The sequence below is a fragment of the Pecten maximus genome, chromosome 13 (assembly GCF_902652985.1).
Source record: "Pecten maximus chromosome 13, xPecMax1.1, whole genome shotgun sequence".
Lineage (NCBI taxonomy): Eukaryota > Metazoa > Mollusca > Bivalvia > Pectinida > Pectinidae > Pecten > Pecten maximus.
The window spans coordinates 8,625,237-8,644,771 of record NC_047027.1 but is presented as its reverse complement, the minus strand read 5'-3'; the positions used below and the strand labels follow the sequence as shown (position 1 = coordinate 8,644,771).

The 19,535-nt window shown below is 35.5% G+C and overlaps 1 protein-coding gene across 2 annotated transcripts in view; it reads right to left on the bottom strand.

The window, feature by feature from the left end:
• Window positions 1-4,771: 4,771 nt before the first annotated feature.
• LOC117340990 (ATP-binding cassette sub-family G member 4-like) overlaps window positions 4,772-19,535 on the bottom strand; it is a 145,558-nt gene continuing 130,794 nt past the window's right edge. For both annotated transcript variants that reach the window (XM_033902786.1, XM_033902787.1), the window contains exons 8-13: window positions 18,896-18,994; window positions 18,412-18,580; window positions 17,978-18,078; window positions 11,154-11,309; window positions 10,507-10,625; window positions 4,772-9,526 (exon numbers count right to left, since the gene is read on the bottom strand). In XM_033902786.1, coding sequence (XP_033758677.1) covers window positions 9,301-9,526; window positions 10,507-10,625; window positions 11,154-11,309; window positions 17,978-18,078; window positions 18,412-18,580; window positions 18,896-18,994 — 870 coding nt within the window. In that variant the 3' untranslated portion in view covers window positions 4,772-9,300. The remainder of the gene's footprint in view (window positions 9,527-10,506; window positions 10,626-11,153; window positions 11,310-17,977; window positions 18,079-18,411; window positions 18,581-18,895; window positions 18,995-19,535) is intronic.

The window sequence follows — 19,535 nt, the reverse complement described above, 5'->3', positions numbered from 1 at the left end:
AATTGTTTACATATATAATATAATACATGATGAAGTGTAGTAGTTTTATTGTTAATTTTATCATTTTTTTTGTATAAATATATACATTCAAATACTGACAGGTTATATATATATATCACAATCTCCATAAAATCCATGCCAACAGAAATGTCAATGCCAAACTAGCATATTTAAAAAGTATCAGAAATATGGTACATTTCAAAACAAAATAATTATTAATCTCTGGTGGAAACTTGCAAACACTTTTAATACTCTAGATGTTTCGCATCTGTAAACATGAATTTTTTATATCATTTACATTAGCCATATTGAATATGTAGACCAAGACTGCTGATGAACCATTATACGTACTGGTGTGGAATAAATAACTATGTGTGTTGTGGAATAAACTGAAAAGAAAGTGTATCTTGTGAGGCTTTTTCTTTCAACAAATGACATTAAAGGTCATACAAAACCTGCCAACTTGGAATTTTCATGTAGTTTGTTTGATGAGTTTATCACCCTATGAACAGCCATGGTCATTTGGAGTTGGGATCTCCTTGTAGTAGCTGGTAGCTACCTCACTGAACATCATATGGGAGGCCCGTCACATGCCATCCAGACTAATCAGGGGAGTCTTTGCCAAGGAGACAACCACATCTACACAGACCGGTCCATAGGACGTTTATACATACTGAAATATTCAAGCCTCAGAGAATAAATGGCTTTACTTATAGCTCATCTTCCATATAGTCAAGATAAAACGCATACAACACTAATATCGTAAAGCTACATATTTTAGCTGCTCTTTGTGATGACAACCAGTAATCAAAGAGAATTTTTCTGATAATGTGCAAGAGCTGAGTCGAGTAAAAAAATTAGATTCACCTTAGTTGGCAAAGTTATGTATGGAATACCAACCCTTCAGAACAAGTTAAACTGCCCTTGTTATATTAGCTGGGAAGCAGACATAAGAGATCATTTTGTCTGTGATGTCTACACAAAGATTAGTGGCTTCTCAAACATGTTTAGTTTGTAAGTGGAATAACCAACATTATATATCTTCAGCTATCTGTTATCTTCATCTTTGATATTGTATAAATACATATTTTCTAGAAAATTTAACATGCATTTTATATACAACATAGTAACACAAATGATGAAGGAAGACATCTTTATGACTCATGAATAAATTGTCTTCCTTTGCCATTTTTGTTACTATGTGATACCTATTACCACAATGTATCATATGTACTGTGTTGTTGATCTGAAGGTAAGATTTGAATTTCCTGTCGTGCCGTGTTAAATATTCAAACATTATGCATGTATATATACACTGTACATATTACCACACACCCTCACCTTTCCTATCAACTTGCATACCAATTTGTATATATTCCTTGGTATATATATTTTGTTTAGTCTCGTGTGATTTGATTGGTCAATAACTTCTGGAGTAGACTTAATTGATATGATTGTCTAATGATATTTGAAATTCCAACTTAAAAACTTTTATATGTGAATGATGGTATATCGCTCTGTGTGATGGCAGGTTGGTATCCTTCACGGTATTGAATTGGTGGACACGTAGAAATTAAAACAATAAATAAATCTGCTCCAGTATCATTCTTTATTGATCAAAGTGTAAATATTACACCACAATTTTCCTCTGTGATTCCTCAGTTTTAATATCACTCGCACACAACAAAATTTTTAAGAAATAAAATCATTTTCTGAAAGACTTCAACTTAATGTGAACATAGACCAAAATGACCTTTTTACATTGAACATTAATATTGGGGCATTGCATTGAATTTTTTGGTTGTACCACTTGTTTATTGTTCACAAGTACCTGTACAGGAGTACCAACTCAGAGTTAACAAGTACCTACTAAATGTACTTTTCCATCTGTAATAACTAGCTTGATGTGTTTTCAGTATACAGAAGTTAATGATAAAAGAACAAGTCATTTTAGTCGGATAACACGAACCAAGATTTGGGGTCACTAATTATGTTCAAAAAACTATGTACACAGTTATACAAAAAACTACTTCTCTATCAAATTGCACTTATTTAAATGGTGAATAAACTAATGTCTTCACAATAAAACAATAGGGAATAAATTACACATCAGAGAGTTTATATTCATAATCACATTTGTCCATAAGACAAACCCACAGTGATTGTAAGACTGACAAGCCCACAAGTTTGATTTTTCCAGTTATGTAAAAATATATTCGATTTCAGGAAGTTCATAGATTACAAAGGCTTGACATATTAAATTTTGTAACTTCACATTGCAACAAATAATAGTCCTCATTTCTATCCCAAGATATTTTTCCCATTTTCTGATTTGGAAGTTTCATGATTTAAATTACTGGTATATTATCTACAGGAAAATTTTTAAAAAGGTAAACGAGTAATTTTGATATGACATATGAAATATCTTAAAGTAAATAATTGAGTACAATATCAATAATGCCACACAATCTGCTTCACCACAAAATGCTTCCTGAATGAATTTCCACATTTATCTATTTGTGAATATATATGTACTTTTGATTTTCTATGAACACATATTTTCGTAAAAATGTGCTTCTGCATAACTGGTCGAAAAAGATTGAACTTGAAGGAACGGCAACTGTAGATCTGAGGGGAGGCTGGCACAAGGTATTTTTGGAATCTGCAGATTGCTATCTGATTAAAATACCAATCATTATACATTATGTTATGAATATTGTGTATAATGATGATCATTTAATTAGACTGCTGCAGGTCGATTTGTCCAGCTTTGCCTGTCTGAATCTAAATTGCAGACTATAATTGTAAGTTTTTCATGTAGCGGAACTGGACTGGTCTGAATGCCAGTGGTGGCCAGGTAGCTCAAATTGTTACAGCATCTGACTAGAGGTCAGAGGTCCCGGGTTCAAGACACGGCCTGGTCATTGCATTTTCCCTCTCCTTTTACAATTATGCTTTATATGACAGAAAGCTACAGAATAAGTACATTTTGATGAGAATTCTATGTCTTATTATCTAAGACATGGATAGTTACATGTTATCAGGACTGTTCCAACCAAGGTTAAGCAGAAGCAGTATAATTAAATGACCCCTGGAGTTCTAAACTCCCTGTGTATTAGCCTCTAGGTAACATGGGCCTGGCGGTACTAAGGAAGGCAGTGGTCAGATAAAGGAAGACCAGCAACGTATTATATGTAGAGTTGCATTGTTTGTAGTTGCTGTGGAACACAAGAACATAATTATCTCCCTTGACTCTTAATAAAATTTAGACCACTAAATCATGTGGAAAGATGTGACTAGAAAATACTGCTCAGTTTGTAAAGACTTAGGAGACATTAACACATGCAAAAATAGGTCTAGTGATATACCCCAGGGCAACCTTAATTTGAGTACAAAGAAACAACCAAAGAAGTTTACCTTAACTTAATCATGAATATACTTCTAACTGTATATCAGAAGTTCCTTGTTAAGTGCTAAAGAGAATATATTTTTATTACATTTTTACCAGTGAAATATCAAAAATTATTCATTCTATAAAAGTGATATTTTTCACTAGTGAAGAATATCATATTTTTCACTAGTGAAAAATATCACTTTTGCTGATTTGACCAATCAAATTAATGATTAGAAAATACCAAAATAATTGACCAATCAGAAAGCCCAACATATATGTCAGCACCTGGACAGGGGAAACTACTTTTTTTGTTTACAAATTATCACTGTAGTTCTAGTTAGCATACAGGGTAGGGTTTTCGTTGATTAAAAATGTAATAAACAGAATATCTAACAGTGTCTGCAGTAAAACCAAATATATTTCACTTGTGCGGCTAATATTTTGATATTTTTCACTCGTGCTGCGCACTCGTGAAAAATATCAAAATATTAGCCCCACTCGTGAAATATGTTTGGTATTACTGAAGACACTGTTAGATATCCTCTATATATTTTAACTAGTGTAGATACAGATACAGTAGATACTGAAGGGAGAAAATGTTACCAAAGGGAGACAATTACCTAAGGGAGACAATTACATAAATATTGTTTTCTCATAGTGATGATCAAACCAAGGCATGTAAATGTAATTTTAGCTGAATTTAAGCAAACGAGATGTAAGTAAAATATTGTAATTAATATCCTGGAAAAGTTTTAACAAAAATTATAAAGTCAACACTGAAATTAAATTAACAATTAGTTTCTACATAACAACCCCCCCCCTCCCCCCCCCCCCCCCCCCGACAAATCCAAGACTATATTTCAACAATACGATGAAGACTCAAAGAGACAACATGAATATCACTCATTCATAATATATATCACTGTTGATAACCTATAATGGACAATCCTCTGTAATAAAACCCTGTTATATAACAAATCTCATCGGTCAAAAGACAAGGGACCATACTCATGATATCATTCTTATGCTCGAACATGAAAACTGTGCTATAACTCTAGTTATCTCACTTAAATCAGGAAACAGAAGATTAAAAGGAAAACCTAAATGTCAAAAATGATATCTTGCTTGAAAGTCTTTCCAATATTCCTTAAAATCATTGAAATATATTACTGTAATTGTGGTTTCATTATGTGGAGTTTCAGGATTTTGGTATGTAAATTATACGCATGGGGGAAATTTTCACAATCGATCCACCCATTTGCAGTTCCGAGATTACACAAACTGATATCCAAATAATATGCATGGGGGAAATTTTCACGATCGAAATGACTCCGCATAATAAGCGTATATTTCCCGTAAATTTCCATGTTTACAGTAATTGACTTATCAGATTTATCACCAAAAGTATTTGAGTCTGAGCACAATATGTATGCATTTGAGCACAAGTACAAGTTCATAAATATGAACAAAGGTCCTGCCCTGGTGAACAAATTTCACAAAATACATTTGTAAAAGACATTTACAGTACAGGACTGACAATAACCTGTATAAGGTTCTGTGGTACATAACATACGTCAATAAAAACATCCTTTGTTAGAGAACATAATAGAAAATCTCATTTATAACCATGATAGACCATCATACTTCACCAGTACATTTGTAACTGCACAACTGCTGGAGGATCGACACTATGGAATGGACATGTTTTAAAAATTTTGACACCTGAAACAATAAAATATTTAAACCTTAGCCACACTGCCTTAGCACTAGATTAAAGATCTGATTATAAATCTTCCACTTCAAAACTTAACATCCTCTAATGATAACAAATCTTAACTTTACAAAACATTAAAAGTTATAGCAACAGATGTTCACAACAAAATTCTAGTGAATACCAAATAATTAACCAGAAATATATTGAGGCTATTTCATAAAATTAGGTCTATATCCGGACTTTGATTTCTGGTTACAGGTACATAATGTACTTCAAATTTTACATATCTTATTCGACCTAATAAATGCAATGTACACTTACAAAAACACATAAAGGGTGTGCTTGATATATTAATTGTGCAAGAAAAAGTTTCTATGAGTGGAAAAAATTACTTTTCCTTCTCATTTATATACCTTTATGTAGCGAGAACAATCCAGAGTCTTTGGTTAAGACTAAAGATTATATTGGTTATCAGTGAGGTAAGAAACTTTATATGCTTCAATTAGCTCAGACATTCCCTTTACCTGTAATGACTCAGGGGTATTTCACCCCTGTGTCAAAAAGGGTGGAGGTGCAATGATGGGGCAGGTACAATAGTATTAAAATGTTCTTTGTAGAACGAAAAGTTGAAATAATCTTTGATATTTTACTACAATCTAAATCCTTAACGATAACCATGTTCATAGATAATTGTTATCAAAATTGAAATAACTAAATCAGGAATTGATATTTGCATATCGATCACATGAAGCTTGCAAAACGTTATATATAGAATGATATATTTATTCCCAGTATTTCACAATATTTTTCATTCATCAGGTATATTTTGCTTCACTTATTCCAACCCCTATCTACACAGCGAAATAAAACAACATCTAAAGTATTAAACAATGAGTAAAGTACTCTAACAATGTGCAGATAGGAACAACAGGAAATATTTAATATAGAAAACACACACTCTCACCATTTTTACTCAACGCCTCCGTTTCATCAACATTCCTTCATTACAGTAAATTCAAGAATTTAAAATTTTCTATAAGAAAGCATTTTTGGATTTGAGAAAAATAAATCATAGTTAAGGGCTGTTCCAAAATTATCTGTGTGGGAGGGGTGCGAGGCATTTTTTATCCACATTTTTTATGAGACCCCACAACCTATTTAATATCAAAACATATTTAGTGTATGGGATATCCATACCAGAAAAATCGGGATTCAACCCCACCACCCATCAAAATGGATAACTCTGGAATAGCCCTAAGTAACTTTCTTCAATTCTGTAATACTTTCCTGTAGAAAATTGTATTTTTATTAAGCTGGGGCCCGTCCTGTACACACTGAAATGATAACAATCATTGAGGTTTACCATCAACTAGAAATAATTACTTTTATACAATTTGGCAACAAACATATCATTTAATATATTGTGTAAAGTTTTTATCATAAAATGTTGCATGAAAACGTGAAAAAATTCTTTAATTTCCAGTTTCCGAACGTTTTCTGTTATTTTAATGCAGCATGAGAAATTTAAACATATATAGTCAAGATGTTTACTGATTAATTAAAAACGATAATAGTACAACAATGTGACAATGGCACAAATGAGTTAAAAAAATAAATTTCAATACAGCTTATTCCATATACCACTGACTTTGGATAGAAATGAAAGCAATGTAAATGTTGTCATTTTCAAGGATAGAACAAAATTGCTAAAAACAGATATATGTAATTACAATTAATATGAAATGATAATATTTTAGTCCATCTATGTTTTCTGAAAAACAAAATCCTCTTTGCATCAAAGTTTTTTTTAACACATCACAAATTTCAATCATTGAAAAAAACAGCCTTTGATAACAAAACCACATGTATGTGACAGTTGTTGAAGACGTCTGTTATTTTTATGTGACAAGTATTTAACTATATATATACAGAGAAATATGAATCATTCAAAAAATCAAATATAAATTAACTGGGTAATTTACAAAAAAAACAATGATTTCCATGGCAACAGATCACTGCCTTATCACAAGTATGAGCACTGTTTGTATTAAGGTAAAGAGTACCACTGTAGTTTTATGATAGTTACAAAGAAGAGTTCCACTTTTCTCTCTCTTTGGTGTAAAAGATGAAGCTGTAGAAAACCCTTACTTTTTCTGTTTAGAGTTCTTCCCCAGTCAAAACATTCATCTTTATTTTGATGCTTTATATTCACATTTGACAGCAACATTGGCATATAGTACTGTAAAATTCAACCATTATAAACCAATCCTACCTTTGTTTGATATTTTGTTTTTAAATTCTCAAATTTCTAATAGCTATAATTCTGATATGACCCTGGATTTCCGCAGCACACAGATACATCTGTAAAATATATCTCCATGTTTAGTTTATATTACCAGGTGAAGAATCTTGTAAACAGCACTTATTGTATAATTACATGTCAGTATAATAACATCCTACAGTGAGTCATGTCTGTACCCCTAACATTACTGTTACTGTGTACTACCATCTCTACAACAATCATGTCAGTCACAAACACATTCTACTTAAACAAACCTGCATATCATTTATGTACAAGAAAAATTATTTTAATGCTGAAGAAGGAATAATCTTATATGTCAATATTACAATGTCAATCTGGAGGTGACTATCGTTAAACTCAATATTATAATGTATGTCTATGAAAACCATTATAACTCAATATAACAAATGTATGTCTAAATCTTTAAAACTCAGTATTACAATGTAAATATGAAAATCTTTATAACTTGATATTACATTGCAAGTCTGAATATCATTAATTCAATATTGAAATGTAAGTCGGAGATGAATATTTTTTAACATGATATCTAAACATGAGAAAAAACTAAGTAACTAAACATAAATTTGAAATAAGTCTTCATAGTTTTAGAAGGAAATAGTGTTAGCTGACCCCCGTAGAGAAGAGCCCTGTGTAGATCGTGCTTGGTCCCACTGTATTTAGTTTTATGTAATGTTTAGACCAAACTCTCGTCTTTTCCAGACAATATGTGGTCCAATCGACCAGAAATAGTGTTAGGATACAATAGAAGGCAGGCACTTATTGAAAATGAAACCAAGATGTATATTTACACTGGTCACAAGGTATAAACGACCTTGAGTGGTAGGGACAAGTGTAGCCAGTCCAGGCTACTAACTACACTGACATCCATCAGTTCCTAAACACATTGCAGACAATATTTTGGAATTCAGTAAATATTATGATAATTTGAAAAGTATGTTTTCTGACAACTTATCATAATGCTTTCATAGTTTATCAATACATGTACAATGTACTTGATTGGTTATTGATGATCTAAAAATCCTCAAAATGCAACATTTTTGCAAAACTGTCTTTTTGGAAATTTTGTTAAATTGAGAGCATGTTGATTATAACACGAGTTTTTGAAGGGATAATTCATTCAGTGTTATATTATGGTATATCTTTTAGAAAACATCTGTTATGCATTTTTTGAACATCTTGAAAAATAGGTCCCTCCCTAAAAGCTTGACCATCCACGAAACTTTATCAAGGTGGGTGGGCTATTTTTTCATAAAAAATTTCATTGTCACCAACAAGTTTATAATCTTCAAGAAGTTGCAAAGTTGGGAGTTTCTGATGCACTTAAAATATTTCTTCAAGTCAAGAGCTTTGGAATAGTTTTTATGGATGACAGTGTATATATCGACCCCAGCCATATATGGTGTTGTTTCTTCAATATTCCTATATATGAAACAAAATAAATTTGAGAAAACTGTCATGGCAACAATTCTCTACGCCTTAATATAGTCTAAATCTGTTACAATTATACAGCTTTAAAACTTTATAAAACAGAGCTGCTGATTGGGTGATCACTAAACCCAGCGGTAGACATGGTTACAATTAAATAATCCATGTTGAAGACATAGTAGAAACTCTATAAGCCAACTTTGGACATAGTATCATTGCACTCCCTTGCATTAAATAAATCTTGCACTCAAACCAGACTATGAAGGCAAGAATAGACTTCTCTTAAAATTCTGTGAAGTTTGTCAATAATTTCCTTACACAATAATTTCCTTACACAAGTATAAAACACACTTTAATCTCATGAAATTTGTAGAAAAAGAAAGTGTTTCTTTATATATTTTTGTTTGATAAACCTTGCAGGTTTCCATCCAAACATTACAGCCTTTATCTCTGAGCTTTGACTCTCCACCTCAGAACAAAATAGCAACCAACTCGGAGGATGACGAAGAACACACACAGCACAATGAAATCGACGTAGAACTTGGCTCCCTCTACATCCATTTCCTTGAGGATTTGTTCTGGCATGTTGAACATGCATCGTTCTTTATCACAGTCCAGCGACTCCCGGTCGTTACCATAAATAGCCTGTAGCACTCCCTCAAAGGAAAATCTGCAGAAGGCAAGAAAAGAAAATTAAAGGTAAAGTTTGGTCCCTCTGATGGACATGAATTATGGTCTATGTCAAGGTACATGTAATATAGAAGGAATTGTGTCTGAGGATTTGTTTGTAAACAGCCAGGTTCCTTTTGAGAAAAAATCTCATTTTGGTAGCTGGTGACTTCCTGACTAAACGAGTGGGACAACATATGTCATATTCCAAACAGAACAATTGGGGCTAGGTGTCTTGCCTAACAACACAATCAATCTAATTTGCTTATATGAGAAAAAACAAACCTCCCCAGATTGTATGTTCACTTCAGATCATCACCGGAGGTTACACTGATACTCTGATGACTGATCAGGTATCACAGCATGGCCAAGGAAGTGTCCATCAACACATAGAATCATAACATGGTGTCATAATGACGAGATAATGAGGATGAAATGACAGCATTTTTCACCTGGCTAACTTGTCATATATGGGTTATATATGGAACACAATGGACGGATTTATTGTCATATATGGGATACATAGGTCAGCTTATTCACCATATATGGGAAACACAGTTCAACTAATTTACCATATATGGGATACATAGGTCAGCTTATTCATCATACATGGGAAACACAGGTCAGTTTATTTACATATATGGGAAACACAGGTCAGTTTATTTACATATATGGGATACAAAGGTCAGTTTATTTACATATATGGGATATATAGGTCAGGTTATTACCATATATGGGATGTATAGGTCAGCTTATCTACCATATATGGGATACAAAGGTCAGTTTATTTACCATATATGGGATATATAGGTCAGGTTGTTACCATATATGGTATACAAAGGTCAGTTTATTTACCATATATGGGATATATAGGTCAGGTTGTTACCATATATGGGATATATAGGTCAGTTTATTTACCATATATGGGATACATAGGTCAGGTTGTTACCATATATGGGATACAAACGACAGATCACTTACCTTATATAGGATACATAAGACAACCATTGTAGGTAGGCTGGTATGGTTTCAAAGTTGACAAAGAAACCACTAAATAGGAGGATAGGTATAGCTGTCACCGGTCCCAGGAATACGGCGACCTGTATTACATAACGGAGATATCAACATGAAACATAACATACAAACGTTTATAAGTTACACAAAACCTTGTCTCATTTTATGCCATATGCATCCTGTCATACACAACCATGTCTTTTTGAAGAGAAAATGATATACTCAATTACAAATTAGCATAAGAGAACAACTATGCCTTGTGAGCAATTGTTTGAGGAGGGATGCCGGCAAAATACTCTGTCATACAACTAATTGTACACATATTCGCAGACTGTGCCAGCAATCTATTTTAAGAGCATTACATATATCTGTGCAGTGAGCAAAATCTGTGAGAAATGTGTTGTTACTGTTTATTCAATCTAATTAAAATCTAGATGGTCATTCTCACTACGTTACATGAACATAATTTATTATGTATTTTATTTATGGAGATCTCAAACCTTATATATTACCAGTTACTGGAGGTTTCAAACCTTATACCCTAGCCTGCCTATAAAAGATTGTGGTGTAGACAGGTTTTCACTTTACCAGAATCATCTGTGTAAAAAACTCACCTGTAAAGATGTTGCCGCTCCAATAAGTAGGCCAAGAGACTGGGCGACAAGGGAAGTTTGTGTGGCTAATGTCAGGAACATCACAAACCGCGTGAAATCATTTGGTTGTGATGTCATCCAGTACACTATACTACCGTACACAAGCGGGAAAATTATCTGTAAATGAATAAAAATAATTATTGTACTATACATAAGTAGGAACATTATCTGTAGAGGAATCAAAAGATTTACAAAGGAAAACGACAAACTTTCTAACACACCCTAACAACACTAGTCACATGTCCAACACATCTGTCTCGTGTCTAAAAATCCCTAACAATACCCGTCCTGACCTGGTTTAATCTTCGATATCTGGATTCAAGGTCAATCAACCTGTCAAATTCCAAACACAGGAACCATTGTATACAAGACTATCGACATTGTTAGTTCACTTTTATAACTAAGTTAATTGTGAGATAGATATTCTACAATAATAATACTAACATCACAAAACCAATCAGCACAACAGCTGTGTAAACCTGTTATTAATAGATCACATTTCCTGTTGACCTTACCTGTTATTAATAGATCACATTTCCTGTTGACCTTACCTGTTATTAATATATCACATTTCCTGTTGACTTACCTGTTATTAATAGATCACATTTCCTGTTGACCTTACCTGTTATTAATATATCACATTTCCTGTTGACTTACCTGTTATTAATAAGACAAGATGGCGGAAGGTGTACACGTACAAGAATGTTGATCCCAAAGTTCGACCGATTCTGGTGAAAATAGTGACTATTCATTGACTGATCTATCACAGAACTGTGCCAGATACTATGCTAATTCGGATTGTGAAAGTACAAAGCAGAATAATGACTCTGCAAGTGATCATTTGAACCAAAGGCAACGAAACGGAGATGAGCTGAACTCTACTCAAGGTACGTTAACAGACAGCAATAACATGTCTACTCAAGGTAGTCCCACTCCTACCCAGAAATCGTCACAAAGTTTGAGTCCAATACCTAATCAGCAGTTTATAGAGATACTTGACAATGCATTATTTGGTTTAAACCACGATGATTACGTTCAGAAACTACTCGAACTCGGCCACTCCGAGGGCACTATTACCTGGTACAGAACCATACTGTTGAGCAGGGCGGGCTCCATTGACAAGTGTCCACAAGGCAGACTTATCACAAGGAAATCTAGTCAGAGTGCCACTAGTTGTGTAAAATACGCAAAAGACTGTTTCATACTACAATCGTTCATTAATGGTGATGACAGTGAGATAGATAGTGTATTCAGTAAGGGCGTTAGCGCTAAGGCTCCACAGGGGAATGCTAGACTTACTAGACTCTTTGATGGTACCCCCCTGAACTCACCACAACCATCAAGCCCACGAGCAAGTACTGTCACCTCTCCAAATAATGGTAATAGAACACCCACAGTCAACCCCGAACTTAGTAGTGCTGTACATTCTATACATGAACGTATGAGTAATCTTGAACAATACATGAGAGGAAAAGAAAATAAAGACGCACGTCTATTACAAGAGATGAAACACATGACGGAGGAAAATAAGAAACTGTCCAACATGGTATATGAGCTGCAACACGCGATCAGCAAAATGTTGTTGGAACATAATTCCATAACGCCAATAATGTCCGATAATTACCGAGAGCAGTCAAACCCCACTGTGAGCCCCTCGCGTACGCCGACAGTCCAAGTAAATCCTAACGGTTCTATTATGAATGAATCGGTAACGGGTACCTCACCTAGACAGGTACGGAGCGAGTGTGATCAGACGTCATCGCCTATACCGAATACGCCTAACGGTAACGTAGACACTATACTTACCTCGACGAGTGACAGTGCCGGTCAATCTTGTGATAACTCGTCAGCCCCGTCGAAACGCGTTCTCCAAGATAGTAGCACCTCCAAAGGAAGCATACGTACCGGAAATACAGGTGTGCCCCGAAACCCGCGACCAACAAATTTTTCGGAAAAATCTACGGTAACCTCGCAACAACAAAAGGATGTTTTTGTTGGAGTTACGCGTAAACGAGTGGCAAGGTTTCATCTTAGGGGAATTGGTGAGGAGTCAACCGAAAGTGGAATTACAAAATACATAACCTCGCGAGGTGTGACAGTGACTCAGCTACTGTTATTCAGAAGTAAAAGTGGAAGAGTAACCGCGAAACTAAATGTACCTCAGACGTTCTCTAACGATGTAACGAACAATAACTTCTGGCCAAAAGGTGTTCATTGTCGAACGTGGCTCAGTCCAGCGGAATGGGACGCTCAAAGGGACGAACATATAACCGATCTGATAGACAAAGGCGAAATGTTCAAACTTCGCGCGAATCGGACTTCGCAAATGAACATGAAGATAGTGACTGGTATAGCGATCGTGATGACATTAATAGGTACTACAGTGAATCTAGGAACAACCTACCCTGGTACAAAAATAGTAAGACCCATGCGGATGAGGCATATCACAGCGGAAGACGTGAGGACGACCACTGGTGGAACCACGGTGACAGAGACGAGCAACATAACAACCAATTTTAATGACCCACACAAACAGTATTTACACAATATTCCTGAGTATTATGGTGCTGTCTCTGATGACATGGAATGTAAGAGGGTTATTTTCGTCGTCCCGAATACTGGGGAATCTGTTGAATCAGACGAACTGTGATGTATGTGTCGTAACAGAACATAAACTTGCTAATGATGCTTTAGATGTATTTAAATCGGTAAATAGTGAATATTTTCCGATTTTCAACTTGCGCGAATTCATAGAATTTCCGCGAACTGGAAAGGAAGGTGGTGTGGGAATTCTGGTGAAGAAAACCCTTCGATACAATGTGGGACAAGTAAGCGGGGTCCGAGACGAACGGATTGTTGGCCTGAAAGTAATTACACAGACTGACACACTGTATATATTTGGAGTATATATGCAAAGCGACGGAGATGTCACAGCTTACAGAGACACGCTACAAAGACTAGAAGATTTATGTACATATTACAGTGAGTACGGTAAAATTTTAATAGCCGGCGACTTTAATGCACGAATTTACGAAAATCATACGTATCATGCTGCGAAACAAAAGGCGGACCTGACGAGAAATTTGATTGGGAATATAAACTTGCACGTATGCAACCACAGGCGTGAAGGTGACGTATCGTACACATTTCGTCCTTTCGAAACAGTATTAGACTACGTTTTGATTGAAAGATCATCTTCTGAAAAGATCGTGAGCTGTGTCGTGCTCGAAAATAACGAAACAGAAATCGCCTCCGATCACCTTCCCGTAATCTGTCACATGGATTACCAGATAGATGTTGCAATCATTGATCAGGCCAAACCTAGATCGAACGTCAAATATACAGCATGGGATAAAACTACAATTGAAGATCTTGTACAATATCAGCTTCAGTTAAGTGACAGATTGTGTAAAATCATTACGCCAGACACCGGGGCACAGTTGGAAACTGACTCGTTATATGAACAGATTGCATTGTGTATGACGTTAGCAGCAGAGGAAACCGTACCGAAACGTCGCTTCAAGCATTATTTAAAACCGTTTTGGAGTAAAGACTTGTCAAAACTACACAAAATCGCAATGATCAAGCGAATGGAATGGATGAATAAAGGCCGGCCGCGCGGAATGGAGCACGATTCCTATAAAGAATATAAAGCCGCGAAGAGGGCATTCAGAAATTTTCATGATACAGCACAAAACGAATACTTGGACGTGATCCATAGGGAGCTAGACGAAGCAGCCGAAATCGACCAAAAGTTGTTTTGGCGAATAGTTAGGAAAAGGACTAATAAACCAGCAACAGCATGCAATGAATTAGCATTCCGAGGTACTACGAAACGCGACCCGAAAGGAATTGCTGACCTTTTCGCCGAGTTATACGTCGAATTATACTCGGACACGTCATCTACGGCAGAAAATAATGACACAGATTTTCCTCCCATCACTGTGGATGAACTAGATAACCCATTCACATTTGAGGAAGTTAACCGAGCAATTCGCTCCCTCAGCCTTAATAAGGCTGCGGGTGTGGATGGCATACGGAATGAACACATTCGATATGGCGGAAAGCAACTGATAGACTCCTTGGTGTATCTGTTTAATCGTATCAGAATTACGAGTGTTATTCCAAAGACATGGAAAAAGGGTCTAATAATACCGATTCATAAAGGAAGTCGCAAATCCAAAAAAGACCCTAACAACTATCGGCCTATATCATTGCTACCAACGTTGAATAAATTACTAGAGAATATTATACATCGGCGAATAACCAAGTGGAGCGAATTAGAAAATATATCATTCCCAAATCGTCAGCAACAAGGCTTTCGCAAGGGCCATAGTTGTATGACGGCATCGTTTAACTTAACTGAATGTATACACGATAACCTGGAAAGTAACAGCAAAGTGTATGTGTGTTTCCTTGATACATATAAAGCATTTGACACGGTTCAGCACGAGGGATTATTTCGAAAACTCTACAGTCTGGGTGTGACCGGAAATATATTTAACATAATTAGGAATTCATATCGTGACATCACAAGTGCTATCATGACAAATAACATGACGTCAAAAGCATTCCCCGTCACACGTTCAGTGAGGCAGGGAGGAGTTATCTCCACGTTTATGTACTTAGTCCACATTGATGACTTGCTGAACAAATTAGAAAATTCCAGAGCTGGAGCTCGTATTCTCTCCGTGAAATGTGGTAATCCGTGCCTTGCGGATGATATTGCACTGATAGCCACATCTCCCAGTGCACTACAGATGTTGATTACCATATCGGATAACTACGCGAAGCGATGGAACTTTAACTTCAACAGTAATAAATGTGCGATTTTGTGCTTTGGCCGGAGTATTACGGACCGGAACTGGAATATCGGAAACACAGTCGTCAAAAAGGAAATCACTGAAGTGCATTTAGGCGTGGTATTATCGGCGAACCTGAGAAACACTGACGCCATCACCAAAGCATGTACAAAAGGACGTAACATGATTAACGCGATTACAAGAATGGGCACGGATTGCCTACATAGCAACCCATTAAACATAGTGAAATTATACCGAACAGTGGTACTACCGGCTGTACTCTATGGATGTGAGACATGGACAAACATGTCAAAAGGTGATATACAGAAGCTATTAGTGTTCCAGCACTACGCTGTGAAACTGATTCTAAATCTTCGACCGTCAACAAGATCGGACATGTGTGAATCTATGTTAGGCCTACGAAGAATCACATCAGAAATTGATAAACGTAAACTGTATTTCCTGCAATTCCTGGCCAGCTCTAATCCGAATACAATATCAAAAGAAATATTCATCCGGAGACTATTCCGTAATTTTGATCAAGAAAGAATACAAGGCGGGTTCATACCCGATATCCTTAACATACTTGATACATATGGATTAACACAGTACTTGACCGAGTATATAGACAAACACCATTTTCCTAACAAATGGACATGGAAACGTATAGTTAAAAACGCTACAGACGTGAAAGAAGAAAAATTACTACGACAGAGAATGAACTCCGACAGTGATTTTAAACGATTTCAGTATGTACACAACACGTCGTACAGACCGTATCCACTTCTAGACAATTCTAAAATTAAACCGAATGTGAAAATGTATATATGTAAGATGTTAACATGTGTTCCCTTACACACAACAGTTTCAGAACATTGTGATCAATGTGGTGAACTCCGATCGGATATAATCAGACATTACCTGACTTCCTGTAAGGTTACCTACGCCCTGAGAGATGTGTTCAAAGACAAAATTTTAAATGAATATGGTATACCTCCATATCTAGCTGTTAGTAACATGGAAAATGAAATTCTTGTACAGACTATGTTCAAAGGCAAAATCAAAGACTGTGTATTTGATAATGATGAGCATTGTAACTCATTTCAGAATGATTGCGCGTCATTCTTGTACATGGCTTCGAAAATATATTTCCAATAATGAAAGAAAATGTATGTTATAAACGGAAATGAATAATGAACATCTACAAACGTATTTGTAAATAGTATTTACTACATTGTATTTGTACTCTCTTTAAAAGAGGAATAAAAGAATATTGATTGATTGATTTCCTGTAGACCTTACCTGTTATTAATATATCACATTTCCTGTAGACCTTACCTGTTATTAATAGATCACATTTCCTGTTGACTTACCTGTTATTAATAGATGACATTTCCTGTTGACCTTACCTGTCATTAATATATCACATTTCCTGTAGACCTTACCTGTTATTAATAGATCACATTTCCTGTTGACTTACCTGTTATTAATAGATCACATTTCCTGTTGACCTTACCTGTCATTAATAGATGACATTTCCTGTTGACCTTACCTGTCATTAATATATCACATTTCCTGTTGACCTTACCTGTTATTTATAGATCACATTTCCTGCTGACCTTACCTGTTATTAATAGATCACACTTCCTGTAGACCTAACCTGTTATTAATAGATCACATTTCCTGTAGACCTAACCTGTTATTAATAGATCACACTTCCTGTAGACCTAACCTGTTATTAATAGATCACATTTCCTGTTGACTTACCTGTTATTAATAGATCACATTTCCTGTAGACCTTACCTGTTATAAATAGATCACATTTCCTGTAGACCTTACCTGTCATTAATTGATCACATTTCCTGTAGACCTTACCTGTCATTAATAGATCACATTTCCTGTAGACCTTACCTGTTATTTATAGATCACACTTCCTGTAGACCTTATCTGTTATTAATAGATCACATATCCTGTTGACCTTACCTGGAACGGCATGTCTGCCATTGTTTTAGCCAGATAGTAGGCCTTAACGCTGTACCAGTAGTTCAGGTGTTCCCTCACAAACACTGCCATCTCCAGTGGAACTGAAACACAGATTAGATGTCACAATCATCTCATTTAATAGACAATATTATTACAACACAAATATTGCAACAGAATGTGATTTGACACTGTTAAGACATACATATTTTTACACACAGTACCACAATACTTTTTAGAATACTAATACTTGCTTTACTGTACATTGAAGGCTGTACACAGAATATCCCATTGAAACATGTGACCTCTGACCTTTAACTTCGATCAATGTTCACCAAAATATTAACAGTGGTGTAATTTACTAAGTTTGGGGTGTAAAAATATTGTCAACAGGCCAGGTTAGTTACAGTAAAGGCTGGGTATTAGGGAATACTTACAAGTCATGACTGTGGGCATCAGGGCAGCGAACATGACGAACAGGAGACAAAAGAACAGGAAGCTGGCATTATTTAGCACTTTACTGGCCTCGTTACCGATCCCCAGGTACAGCAAGCCAATCATGATTCCTACACTCAAGTGTGATATAAGTCGTAGTCTTGTCAGCGTCTAAAGAAAAATAAAATATAAAACAGCGGTATCAGAGAGGAGTGTAGTCAGGCAACTTCTAAATTTTATTGGATATACACAGGAAATATTTCTGAATTTCAATCAATGTTTTTTTGTTGATACAAGTTTAACATTAGTACTTATTTTTGAAAATAGTATTTTACTTACTTTACCTGAAGCCTGTAGAATATGTAGAACATCTGAGAAATGTTTGCTTCTCTGATAGAATAAGTGTGAAGTAGCAAATTAACATTATTACTACGATTATTTTCATATCTGTAATTAAGTATTATTATAAGTTCTATCTGTACTCACTGTATCTCTCATTATCGACATAAACGTCCTGATAAAGAGGATTCGGAATTGTGTAAAACTGCTGGTCGCAAACGTCAGAATTTCCTTGCCATCACCATCCTACAATACATACAATAGTGTTTAAGTGTTGAGAAATATCATTACAAGTTATGCAGTTTCTTTTGTTTGTTTCCTGGGTTAATCCCCCTTGGAACAGCCAGGGTAATTTTGACGTGGAGTCTCCTTGTAGTAGTTTGTGACTACCTCATTAAACAACATATGGGAGGCCTGTCAACTTACATCCAGAGCAATTAGGGTAAAGTGTCTTGCCAAACATCACAACCACCGCAGCACAGATCAACCTATTTCTCTGCTTCCCAAGAAACACAAACAAACACGGGTAGGGAGCTCCAAACCATGCACGGTGAATCTTCACCTGAGGTTAAGTGGCGCTCTAATAGACTAGCTATCACAGCTATCTGAACTTGGTTATGTGGTTACTGATAACATACAGTTAGTGACCAATTTGAAAGCCAGCTGTAAACATAAATAGTTTAGTTGTTTTCTTAAAGAAGCTTTTGCATTAAAAGCATTCCGTTATATTATGATTGTGCTGTTATATTATGATTGTGCTAATTGAATTATGAGAGGTACTGTAGGT